The sequence below is a fragment of the Podarcis liolepis genome (genome assembly GCF_965112155.1).
Source record: "Podarcis liolepis genome assembly, chromosome: 13".
NCBI classification, from domain to species: domain Eukaryota; kingdom Metazoa; phylum Chordata; class Lepidosauria; order Squamata; family Lacertidae; genus Podarcis; species Podarcis liolepis.
The window spans coordinates 15,466,152-15,478,972 of NC_139573.1; the positions used below are offsets into that span (position 1 = coordinate 15,466,152).

At 45.5% G+C, this 12,821-nt stretch overlaps 2 protein-coding genes and 1 long non-coding RNA gene across 5 annotated transcripts in view; 2 read left to right on the forward strand and 1 right to left on the reverse strand.

Moving 5' to 3' along the window:
- The window catches only part of LOC310691183 (angiogenin-2-like), a 162,696-nt gene extending 157,419 nt beyond the window's left edge, over positions 1 to 5,277 (forward strand). For 2 of the 3 annotated variants that reach the window (XM_083470841.1, XM_083470840.1), the window contains exon 2: positions 4,325 to 5,277. In XM_083470841.1, the coding sequence (XP_083326967.1) occupies positions 4,354 to 4,797 (444 nt within the window). In that variant the 5' untranslated portion in view covers positions 4,325 to 4,353 and the 3' untranslated portion in view covers positions 4,798 to 5,277. Of the gene's footprint in view, positions 1 to 2,335; positions 2,393 to 4,324 lie in introns of those variants that run through there. The other variant, XM_083470839.1, reaches the window with a different exon arrangement.
- A 2,877-nt stretch (positions 5,278 to 8,154) lies between these two features.
- On the forward strand, positions 8,155 to 10,741 carry LOC310691180 (ribonuclease-like). The gene is given in 3 exon segments (XM_083470837.1): positions 8,155 to 8,190; positions 8,193 to 8,292; positions 9,954 to 10,741. Coding segments are annotated over 3 exon segments (561 nt in total). The 5' UTR covers positions 8,155 to 8,169; the 3' UTR covers positions 10,394 to 10,741.
- LOC310691218 lies at positions 10,463 to 11,969 on the reverse strand. The gene is made up of 2 exons (XR_014518394.1): positions 11,902 to 11,969; positions 10,463 to 11,142 (listed from the first exon to the last, which is right to left on the reverse strand). It is a non-coding gene; the product is annotated as an uncharacterized lncRNA (long non-coding RNA).
- Between the last annotated feature and the right edge of the window lie 852 nt (positions 11,970 to 12,821).

Here is a 12,821-nt window from a genome sequence, read left to right on the forward strand (position 1 = left end):
AAGCTAAAGAATTAACGTTCATATGATTCCGTACAGCCAATCCAGGGACTCCTAGGAGAGAAACAACTAAAGAGATATATTCAGACCTACTGAAAAAGGAGACAAAAGCATCACAATCGTTAGTCAATTTCACAGAGCGGCGATATCAAGAGTGGGATAAAGGATCCAGAACACCAGGAATAACCTAGATTCCTTCTTTGGCCACAGAAAATTTGGGTAAAATTAAGCCTGCGACTTTAGGAGGTAATTGGGTGGTCATAAGCACAATTTCACCGGGTAAAACAGTGTCTTTGGTTTTTTGATTAATTAAGTCGATGGTAAAATCAGAGCGTGTATCCTTTGAGATGGTTTTAATAGTGGGGACTAACGGCGCGGGGGGGGGGCTCCCTATTTGTCCTGGCCCGGGAGTGGGGCCCCTAAGGAGTTTCCCGAACTCCTGCACTGATTTGCCCAATGATAGCCTTTACCGCACTTTGGGCATTTCTTGGAAGGTTTAGCCTTATTGGCATCACCATTCCTGTTTGGACCCCCGCCAGGGGCTCTGCATTGTTTAGCAAAATGACCTGGGCGATTGCAGTTGAAGCAGTTGCTATTCCCTCCTGCATTCCTGTCACATAAGTGGATTTTAAACTGGAATCCACAATGGCCCTTCTTAATTCTTGCATTACAGAATAAGGAAGGGTTTCATATAGCACCTGTTGTTGTGCTGTGCCTGGGTTTGCATAAGAAATGGGGAAAGCAGATGGGGTTGAGCTGGAGACAGGGAAAGCTGATGGGGTTGAGCTGGAGACAGGGAAAGCTGATGGGGTTGAGCTGGAGACAGGGAAAGCTGATGGGGTTGAGCTGGAGACAGGGAAAGCTGATGGCATTTCACCAGCCCACTCAGATTCTTCCTCTAAGGAAAGGATACCTTTTTGCCTGGCTTGAGAAAGTGCAACACGAACAGCTCCTGTGAAACAGGCAGGAGCTGAGGCAGGCAAGGGAGGGGTGGAAGGAGGGAGGGAAGAAAGAGAGGGGGAAGAAAGAGGGGGGAAGTGGATGTTGGAAACACAGGAGGGAGGGAAGGGGGGATGGGGTGGGCTGAGGCATAGCTCCTGTATGAGCAGATGCAGGAGGGGGGGGAGGGGGAATGGGTTGGGTGGAAGCAGGCAAAGGAGGGAGGGATTGGCAGGATTGTGCAGGAGGCAAAAGCTTGGGGTAAGGAGGGGGATTGTCTGCAATAGTTAGAAGTGCAGGAGCCGTGGGAGACGCCTGAGAGGCCAGGGGCCCTAAGTTTGCCACGGCAACTGCGCATTTCTGCCAAGTTAGCAGACAGTGGATAGGAGCCCTGGGTTCTGCAAAAAAAGTTTTTCCAATCTTTTGCCAGGTCTCTACCCCCAAGGAGCCTGCCTCAGGGTACCAGGGGCATTGGAATGCAATCTCACATAACAAACGTTCAATTTCCTTTAAAGAAACATGAGCACCTGCACCTCTCTGTCTGACTAAATGAAGCAGTTCAGTAGCATGCACTTTCTGGGACTTTGTAAGCTCCCCCCCCCCCATACTCACGGTGTAGCCGGCTAAGACTTCTCCAGTCGAGTGAAGTATGAGGCTGGCTGACTGCTCGGCTGCGCAAGGGATCTGGCACGTCGTGGGTCACCAGATGTAGGAATGAAAAATCATGGGAGACGAGAGAGGCAGGTGTAACATGAGGCGTCTGTCAGGGCGGGCCCTGAGAGCCTATTTTATTGAATATTGCAAGCATTGCCCCAGGTGGGCCTGTGGTTGATTGGTTGATACATACACACAGAAACTTGTAATTGGTTAACATAAGTACTAAGGCGGGAATTACATCTGAAAGGTGGGGATTACATGTGATCATTTATCATTGATGGAGAGAAGGCTGAGAATCGGAGCCAGAACTAGACAGGCATGAAGCCTCCTAATTGAATTGTAACTAGGGATTAATTGGCACAAACAATATAACAATCAGGTTCTGTAGATATGGTCAGCTAGGCATGGAGAGCAAGTACAGTTTGTTTTCCATGAGCTTGGGATGTCTGTTACTTAATGATTGATCATAGCATGAGACAATGTAACAATCAAGTTCTGTGGATGTGGTCAGCTAGGCGTGAAGAGCAGGTTCGTAACAGTGTGTGCAAAGGCAGGGAAAAACCTATGAGCAAGACTTCTTAAAAAGCAAGAAAAAAGAGGAGCAAAACTTCCCCAAAATGGAGCAGTTTTATGCAGAAAGAGACTAACAGTTATGTGTAGAAAGAAGACTTCCCTTTAAAGCAGAATATAAAGCATGCAGTTATTATTAGGGAAATATATATTTTTAAGAGGGGTGAACATACAACGTTAAACCACAAGATGAGGGAGCTGTTGTGTGCACAAATCGCAACATGCAAAAGTGACTCCAATTTAGCTCTTACTAAATCCTACTAGAAAAGGGGGGGGGCTTAAGATGTATTTATGTAAAAGGCTATGCGAAAAGCTTATAGCAAGCAAAATATAGCAACAATTGGAACAATTGTTTAAATCTACCGACGCTGCAACACCAACCCAGCTACTTAAAGCTCATGATGTTCCCAGGTGTACAGCACTTTAACCTAAAGGTTAAGAAATAAATCTTCTATCTCGTTCTCTTGTTGAGCTACTGATGGCACTTGGTGAAGACTTTCAGAAGGATTTTAAGGGAGTTTATACAAAAGGGAGATTGATTGATTGATTGATTGCTTGATTGCTTGATTGATACCCCACCTTTCCACCAAGGAGCTCAAGGCATCATCCGTCGTTCTCCTCCTTCAGTCAATCCTCTCATCAATCCTGTGAGGCAGAGACTGAGACTGACCCAGGGTTTCCCAATGAGCTTCATGGCTGAGTGAGGATTTGAACCCTGGTCTCTCAGTGCTGGCCTGGAGCTCAGATTCATATCAGTGAGTCCTTTGCTCAGATCTCACTTCAGCCAGAAAGACATTTCCGAGCTGGAGAGGAGAGGGGGTTGCGGGCTAACCCCTCCCACACTCCACTCGCGGGGGCTGGCCTTTGCCCCCGCGAGAACAGGGGAATCCCCGGGCGTGCCTGCAACCCGGCCCGCCAATCAGCGGGGCCGGGGAGGCGTGGCCTAGCCCATTTAAGGCCAGGCGCGACCGGGGACCGCCCTCTTTGTCCCGTTCCAGCTGACCGGTTTTCCCATCCCGCCCACCCTTTAGGCTTAGCTAGGTATGACCTTGCTATGGACTCCGGTTGGTCACCGCAAGGGGCCTGGTAGGAATTTTTCCAACTTGGCGCACTTCCAGCCTTTTGGTTTTTTCGCCTACCTCGTAGCAAATGTCACAACTTCCTCGGTATTGGCGGTTAGGCATTGGCAGGGGTAATTGTTATGCAAATGAGGGGGGAAAGAAGCGCCATCACCTTCCCCCAATGAAAAGGGGTTGTCCGGTAGAGGACTCCGGGGGGCGTTGCCTTGTCCGAAACCTAGGGAGGTAACGGCCTCCGGCACGCCCCCGAGCGGTGACACCCGTGGGGATCCTAGTTGGCGTACTTCAACAGGACCCCCCACGGCTTGTGGATAACCCTTACCGGTCTCCATGCCAGGTAGTCGATAGGAGCCAATGCCTAAGGCCAATACCTTTCAATTCTGTAATCAATAAAGTTGTGGCCTTTCTATGCCCATTAACCTTAAATAATGTGTCCCGTGTCTTTATTTCACATGGGGGAGGGGACTTGCCACGCAAACTTAACTGAGCTTGTACAAATATCCTATCTTGTTTGCCTCCTTCTCCCTGACCCTCAACAATGGTCCAAGCTTCTTCTTTTATACTGGGTTTTTTTATTGGGTTTTACAAACAAGAATGATGTTATACAAATAAGTATACCAAGTTTTCTCATGTCATTTGTATATCGCAAAAATAGCATAATAATTGTTGAAACATATCTACAACATGTGTTTCATTATTAGTGGTGAATGCATAAATTATTGGTTTATGAATTGGTTTAAACAATTAGGAAGAAGAAGAGGAGGAGGGGAAGACTGGGAGTGGCGAGTGGGTAGGGTGGGTGGTTATGCTTCATTATTCTACTTAGAGTGGTTTTTAAAAATATTTAAATTGTGTCTTAAACTTCTGCTATAAGATGCATAAGCTGCAATGTGACTGGTTTGTATCAATATTCACATGGTTATGTGATCATGACTAGATAACATCCACCACAACATTTGCAGATAAGAATTTGCAAGGATATACAGTACAGCATTCATTTGAACTCCAAGCTGTTTCACAAAGCACCCTCAGGTGGCAAACAGAAAGAAAGCATTTACACACCCACTTTACTTTTCCCCCAGGTATCTCTTTCAGGCAGCGGTGGCCCACGATGATGCCTTTCAAGGGATCTGGCCTTGTGCTCCTCACCTTTCTGGTGTCTGTTCTGGCACTGGGAGCCTATTGTGAAACCCCCTATGAGAAGTTCCTAAGGCAGCACTACGATAATCCCAAGAGCAATGTTGGAAAGCAGTATTGTGACGTCATGATGAAAAGACGCGGACTGGATAGACCATGCAAGGAAGTGAACACCTTCATCCACGGCACCAAGAATAACATCAAATCTGTGTGCACTGATACTGGAGGGAAGGATTATGGAAACGGGCTGAGGATCGCTCTCCGCCCCTTCACTGTCACCACCTGCAAGCACAAAGGCGGCTCAACTCGCCCACCTTGCAAGTACTCTGATAACAAGTCATCCAGATACATCGTCATTGCCTGTAATGAGAATAATGAGCCTGTGCACTTTGACGAAAGTATCATTGTCACAGTGTAAGATTTCCAACGCCCAGATCCCAAATATTCAGCTTTTTAACAATTATGCCATCCCTTGAAACTCCACTGAAAACCCCCCCTTTGCTGCCATTCTGTCCAGCTCTGCTTTACTACAATTAAAAAACAAACAAAGAAAACACCCTTAAACCATAGTGGCAAAGAAGCCTGCTTTGATTCTGTTAAACCAGCAATGTCTGTCACTATTAAAGTTGCATAGCATTTGATGTGTGTTTAATTTCATTTCTTTTTCTTTTTCTTATTGCATCCAAGGGAGGGAATGTGGAATGCAGTACTGCACTGTCTGAGATTTTCTTTCGTGTTTCTGCCCACATGGGTGGTAGGCTGCAACCAAATCAAATCAAATCTTTATTACGGTCATAGACCAGCATAAGGAGGGAAGGTTACAAGCATTTAAAGTCTAAAAACGTTTTGGTTTTGGTGTGTGTGTTTTTTTTAAAAAAAGCAGTTAAAACAGAAAGTATATATAATATATATATATATATATATATATATAAAAGTCAGCATTAATGTCTGGCAGCTTGGAATGCTTCCCCCAACACTTTCGCAACTCTGGTTCCCCACTCAGTTCTGTCCCAGTGTGCAGAGTTCATGTTTATAGACACAGCCGGTTGTCATCATGTGATCAGGCACCACAGCCCCAGGGCTGCTTCTGAGCACATTCCACAGGATGCCTAATAAATAGTCATCTTGCCGTTTGGCTCTGTGGGTGCTTTGAGGTTGGGAGTAAATATAATGGAGAATATAAACTCCCTTCTTTGGAAGACAAATGTTCCCCTTGAAAGTGTCTGGGGATATTCAGACCCACATGGGAATCTAGCTTCCAAGTCAGCTTGGAAATCTGTTGGAAACGGAGAGAAAGATAAATCTTCAGGTGGTATTGTTAGCAATAGAGCATCAACCCAAAGGTCAGATGTGTCTCTGCAGGAGGTATCCCCCAGACCATTTTTTGAGACAGTGTTTTTGAAGTGGAAGAAGCGGGGAAGAGGAGATACTGAACCTTTACCCACCAGCTATTTTGCCCTCCTGGACCCCCTTCTAACAAGCCATTTCATTTCATTTATTGAATTTATATGCCGCCCTATGCCCAGAGGTCTCAGGGTGGTTCACAAAAAGGATTGCAATATATAAAATCAAAACAATAACGCCCCCACCCCAAAAGAGCCACATTTTAAAGGGTATAGGGTGTTGATCAGGTCAGCCAAGGTAAAGGTAAAGGACCCCTGACAGTTAAGTCCAGTCACAAACGACTCTGGAATTGCGGTGCTCATCTTCCTGGACAAGGGAGCCGACGGTTGTCCGCAGACAGTTTTTTTGGGTCATGTGGCCAGTACTTATTTATCCACTTATTTATCTACTTGCACTTTTTGGCGTGCTTTTGAACTGCTAGGTTGGCAGGAGCTGTGACCGAGAAACGGGAGCTCACCCCATCGCGGGAATTCGAACCGCTCAGTGGTTTAGACCACAGTGCCACCCGCGTCCCTCAGGTCAGCCAAAGGCCTGGTTAAAAAGGAATGTTTTCGTCTGGCGCCTAAAGGTGTATAATGAAGGCGCGAGGAGAACCTTCCTGGGGAGAGTGTTCCACAGATGGGGAGCCACTGCAGAGAAGGCCCGTTCTCATGTTGCCACTCTCTTGACCTCTTGAGGAGGAGGCACACGAAGGAGGGCCTCAGGAGGTGATCTCAGGGTCCAGGTGGGTTGATATGGAAAGAGGAGGTCCTTCGGGTATTGCCTCATGGAGCACACACACACCATTATAGAGGAATGAAAAATGTGTATGTGAATAACTTCAACTTTTACAGCAAGTTAATAAATTACTAAAGCTATAAGTAAGTTAATAATTCACAGCAGCATGTGAAAGTTACAGAGAAGGTTTGTTTTGAACAAAGAAAGGTCTTTCTCTCTCTCTCTCTCTCTCTCTCTCTCTTTCCTTCCCCAGAGAGTTGAAGATAATTTGCAAGGAGGACCAGTGACAGTGAACCATTGAGCAGAGTTCATTAGTGCACACAGTGCCGGATTTACGTATAAGCTAAACAAGCTATAGCTTAGGGCCCCACTCTTTTGGGGCCCCCAAAAAAATTAAAGGGAAAAAAACTGGATGTACATTTCCAAAATATAAGATAAAACCAAATAAAATAAAACCTACATACAGCAAGAGTGTTTTGTGTTGTGTAGGCTCCTATTTGTTGTGTGCAAATGGCTTAAGATACCTACTAGGTCCATAAATTACCATATAGCATATATTCAACACAAAAAAACCAGAAACAATTTGTTGTTGACAAAGGACAGCTGGACCTATAAGGGGCCCCATTACCTTCAGTAGCTTAGGGCCTCATCAAACCTAAATCCGGCCCTGAGTGCACATGCTCATATTGATGTCACTGGTCGCCCTTGCACATTCTTCACTTAAGATAACTTAAGTGCCCAACTAGATCAGGCCAAAGGAACAACGGAAGGTGTTTTATACTGAGTCAGGTCACTGGCCCACCTAGCTCAGTCTACACTGACTGGCAGTGGCTCTGCTTTGCAAACAGAAAATCCTATGTTCAGTCCCTAAAATCTCAAGGTAGGACGGGGAATGTCCTGTGCCTGAAATCCTGGAGAACCGATGGCCTCACTCAGTATAAGGCAGAGAATGCAAGACTATCAATAGCACAGGCCCATGCCACAAGATTCAGGTTGCAGCGAGGGAAGACGGACAAGATCTGTGACATTTCCCTTTCAGAGGGAGAGGAGGCTGATCTGAACTGCTCTTCTTTAGCTCCAAAGTGCAGTCGTCTTCTTCAGTCTAATTTTCTCAGCAGCAGTTATTTACTCCTCCCTGGGTCCTCCTTCACTTGGTTGACGTGTAACAGAAGAAAGTGGCTAGTGATGTTTTCCTTTCCAAATATTATCAGTTCCAGATGCTCTGCATCTTTTCTTTCCTTAGAAACATGGAACAAATGTCTCTCCCCCCTCCTGCCGCCCTTGATCAGCAGGGTGCGGTTTTCAGCCTTGTCCTGGCTTAATAATAATAATAATAATAATAATAATAATAATAATAATAATTTATTTATTATACCCCGCCCATCTGGCTGGGTTTCCCCAGCCACTCTGGGCAGCTTCCAAAAGAATATTAAAATACTGTGATACATCAAACATTAAAAGCTTCCCTAAACAGGGCTGCCTTCAACACTTTGTCAACACTGAGGCCCTGACACACTTTTCAAGGGCGAGATGATGTTGATTTAAAAAAAAAATTGAACCAGATCCATTTGTTAATAAGCAACGAGTGGTTTAGAACCAGTCACTTTGCCTCAAACAGCTTTGCAATGGAGCCTCCCACTTTTCCACACAGTCCAGAGGATTGCAAAATATGCCATTAAAAAAAAAAAAAGGGTTTTCTGGGAACTTGATCTGTTCCGCCATCTCGGTAAAACAAGATCTCGAGAAGGGAAAAACACAGCTCAGAAGGGGACCATTTTGCTCTGCAAGGCAGGTAGGATCTGCTGAAAAAAGTGAGGGGATTAGGGCCCAAGCATTCAAATGAGTTGCTATAATTAAATGTTCTGGAGTGTATGGGGTGTTAGGGGAGGGGGTAGTATCTGTGGTGAGGGACGTGTCATGCTCCTTCTTCTCCCCCTGCCTTTGGTCCCCACCCTGCACTCAGCTCTCACCTGTGGCTCCCAGAAGCTGTCAGCATGTGACAGCAGCCACACCCCAGAACAGTTTTGACTGGCAAGCTAAACCAGGTGAGGGCAGCCGATGGGCCTCAAACCCTCAGTAAGTTAGGGACTTCCGCTGCATGTGAACAGTGCCAGATTTACATATACGCTAAACAAGCTATAGCTTACAGCCCCACTCTCTTGGGGGGGGGCCCAAAAAATTAAAGGAAAAAACAACTGGATGTACATTTCCAAAATATAAGATAAAAAACAAATAAAATAAAACCTACATACAGCAACAGTGTTTTGTGTTGTGTAGGCTCCTATGATGTAAGTCATGGGCCCCGCCTGCTAGCCTGCTCCCTAAAATATCACTGGTTTGCTCATTTCTATATATAGGGTGCCTACAGTCTGCATGAAGACGCGGGTGGTGCTGTCGTCTAAACCACTGAGCCTCTTGGGCCAATCAGAAGTATAAAAAATAATCATTATTTTCCATCTTACTGTAGGTTTTGTTTCATTTAAAAAATATATTATTTTATGGTTTATTGTTGTTTATATTTTGAATGACATGTATATGGGGACAGTTAGGGAGGTGAGGGCTGTCTGTGCACTGAGCGTGAGTTCCCATTTGCTCTGCTGCACCAGCCTCCACTGGTGTTTATCACTGATCGATCGATCTCTCAATCTATGCTATGGCCCCTGCTTCTCTACCTGGAGCTATGACAGGAGATGAGGAAAAACCCCAACTATCTAAACTATGTGTTCAACACAGATGAAAAAGCTTGTGACCTCATAAACAGCTTTCATTTGTTATCCTGGCAGAAGACTAAAGCAGAAGACTAAAGAATCAACTCAACCTCCCTGCTTTTTAACATGTTCTACACTGAGCTTTTTGCAATCGGCTTTGGTGAGCTGAGCCATCCTTTCTGTGACACTTCCTCCTTCCTGCAAAGAGCTTTCAGCTCCTTCTCTTCCCAGATATTGGTGGCCCTTACATGCTGCTCAAGCGACCTTTCGCTTTCTTTGTAGAAGCCGCATTTTGTTAACATTCCATGAGCACCTCTTTCCCACTCAGAGGTTAGAACACTCAGGAATGACATCACAGAAGGCCAGCCAATGCCTGCGGAGGATCTGTGTTGATATTCAACCTAGCCAATCAAAGCAGTGGCCGCTCTTCAGCTTTTACTGTACAGTGGTACCTCGGGTTAAGGACTTTTAACCTGAAACTGTTCTTAACCTGAGGTACCACTTTAGCTAATGGGGCCTCCCGCTGCCGCCGCGCCACTGCTGCACAATTTCTGTTCTCATCCTGAAGCAAAGTTCTTAACCTGAGGTATTATTTCTGGGTTAGCGGAGTCTGTAACCTGAAGTGTCTGTAACCTGAAGTACCACTGTATATAGTTACACAAAATCATTTAGTTTTGTGCGCAAATTGCCTTACAATTCTTTTAAAGAAACAAATAATAATTCCCTTCTCCATTCCTAATTGCAGCCGACACCATGGCTCAGACGACTGCCTGCTGGCTGCTGCTATTCCTGATGGTCCTGCCAGCGCTTACCCAGAGGGAATCCCGTTATGAGAAATTCCGCCGGCAGCACATCGACTTCCCAAAGACCAGAAGCGACTTGGATGCCCGGCGCTACTGCAACCTCATGATGCAGAGAAGGGGGATGACCGACGGTGTTTGCAAACCTTCCAACACCTTCATCCATGGGGACCCCGTGGCAGTAGATGCCACCTGCGGTGACGGGGGGACCTACGCCAGCGAGAATTACTATGACAGCAACACACCCTTTGACCTCACAGCATGCCGCATTCCTGGGGGAGGCTCCCAGAGACCCCCCTGTAACTACAGAGGCAGGTCCACCTCCCAGCGCATTCGGGTGGGCTGCACTAACGGGGTGCCGGTTCACTTCAAAATGCCTCTTTAGATGTCTCTGTTTACTTGTATTGAATCACAATGCTTTAAATCCCTTTTTAGAATCGGGTAGAATTTTAAAAAAAAATCTATTTCTGTTTGTGTATCTCAACTGCAATTTGCCTTTTCAAATGCTGCCGTTTGCTTTCTCTGAGGCGCAGTCCCTCCAGTCTTTCCCTCCTGCTTTTGTATTTTAATAAAATGCATGCCATCTAGTGGTCATAAAGCAATATGAATGCATTTTCCTATCCTTGCGTTTTAACACCCGCTAAAGATTAAGGCTGAGATCTGAGAACACCTGTGACTGAATGGTCTTCTCTTGCAGTTTTATGCAATAAAATATTCCTTTACATATGTAGAACTGTGTTGTTATTTGCAATAAAAGACGGCAGTGAAGTGGCAGCCAGCTAAACATGCCCTACTCCAGGACACTCCATTCCACCCCTCTTTGAACTTTTTAAAGGTCCTCAAAACTTAAGGTCTCCCCGCTTGGGTACCTTAGTAAACTTTGGGGTTTCCCAGGACCTCTCCTTTTGTGTGTGGATAGTGTTTGTTTGACTATGGAGTTTAAAGGTGTTTGCTATATATACCAGTAGCCTCATAAAGGGCATTGCTCAGGAATACAAACAAACAAACAAATCCAGTCTTGAAAAGCTTCAGTCTACTATTTTGTTGCATGATGATGTAGTACGATTATATCCAAACAAGGAGCCGAATTTCTCCCGCATCTCTTCCAGGGACGTCAGGTGTTGATTCTGGTTCCTGGGGAGTAGTCAATTTGGAGAACAAGTTATAGCTCATTGTTAAGAGCACAATAATGTCCCCAGTTCAGTCCCTGGCATCTACAGATTTTGCTTTGTTTTTAAAGTTATCAGGTAGTTTGAATGGCCTATGCCTAAGACCTTAAGGAAGTCAGAGAATGCAATATTGAACTAAGTAGGTGACCTGCTAGAAGGCAACATGTTCCATTCTAACAGGCTCAAAAGCAGCAACTTAGAATTCAGTATTGAAAGTTGTTAAAACAAATTATAGTAACATGAATAGGATGAGCCATGAATGCACAGGAACCTATGAAAACATGGGTTCTGGTGGCTGATTTTTTGTGATGTTATCTAGTCTGCACCACACAAATTTTCTTTTAGCAGTTTATTACCAGTATCAAAATGGGACGTGGGTGGCGCTGTGGGTTAAACCACAGAGCCTAGGATTTGCCGATCAGAAGGTCGGCGGTTCGAATCTCCGCAACAGGGTGAGCTCCTGTTGCTCGGTCCCTGCTCCTGTCAACCTAGCAGTTCAAAAGCACGTCAAAGTGCACGTAGATAAACAGGTACCACTCCGGCGGGAAGGTAAACGGCGTTTCCGTGCACTGCTCTGGTTCGCCAGAAGCGGCTTAGTCATGCTGGCCACATGACCCGGAAGCTGTACGCCGGCTCCCTCGGCCAATAAAGCGAGATGAGTGCCGCAACCCCAGAGTCGGTCACGGCTGACCTAATGGTCAGGGGTCCCTTTACATTTACCTACCAGTATCAAGAGGTGTGGTTTCACCCACTTTTAAGTGGCTCTCAGTGATGGCAACAGCAAACCTGTTCAATGACGCCATTACTCTGAACAAGCTAAATTTGCTTGTGAAAGTCACCTTTTGTAATCTCAAGTGTTTGCACACTTTCCCCCAGAAGAGAGGCCTCCATTTGACCACAGAAGTTGGTAGGGGTGTTTGGAAACAGGCCAACGACCAAATGATTGATATGTTTCTAAACGTTTTTCAAAGGGGAGGTAGGAAGTTGCAACGCAGCAGTTGGCATGCCTCGTGGGGCAATGTATCTGCCAAGATTGAGCAGTCTTGTTTGTTCCGCTAAAGAAAACAGAAATGACAAAATCAACCAAGCAAAATCAACCAAACACCGAAAACACAACTGAATCAGAGCCCCAAATGAGTACGGGGAAGAAAAACACCAAAGTAGTTAAAATGAACGTAAGGAACGTAATGTAATAATAGCCCTGCTGGACCAAACTGAGTATTGCAGGGAGATTAAAATGCACTAATTGCCCATTTGTTTCTTTGAAGTGACTCCTGGAAATGGGGCAGCCCCTCCTAGTGAGGCTGGCCAGCTACAACCTGTTTCGCCTGGAAAAAATCTTAGGCAGTGAAAAGGCTTTTGGCTTTCTCTAGATGGGTTTGCCCCAGCCATCACCTTTGGGATAAGAAATGGGAGACTGGGTAAGAGATAAGCAAGAGAGTGGCTCCAAAAGGCTGGTGAACAATAGCTTATGATAAATTCAGAAAATCCTCCTGCCTACAATGGATTGTTCCTGTTTGCTACTCCTTTATTAGTGGTCAAATATTGACCGACTCAGGAGACAATGGTGTTCCCATCTCAAGACAAGGCCTAGGATCAGAGCTAAGAATGTCCAGAATGTTGCTGAAGAAATCTAGTGTTTAT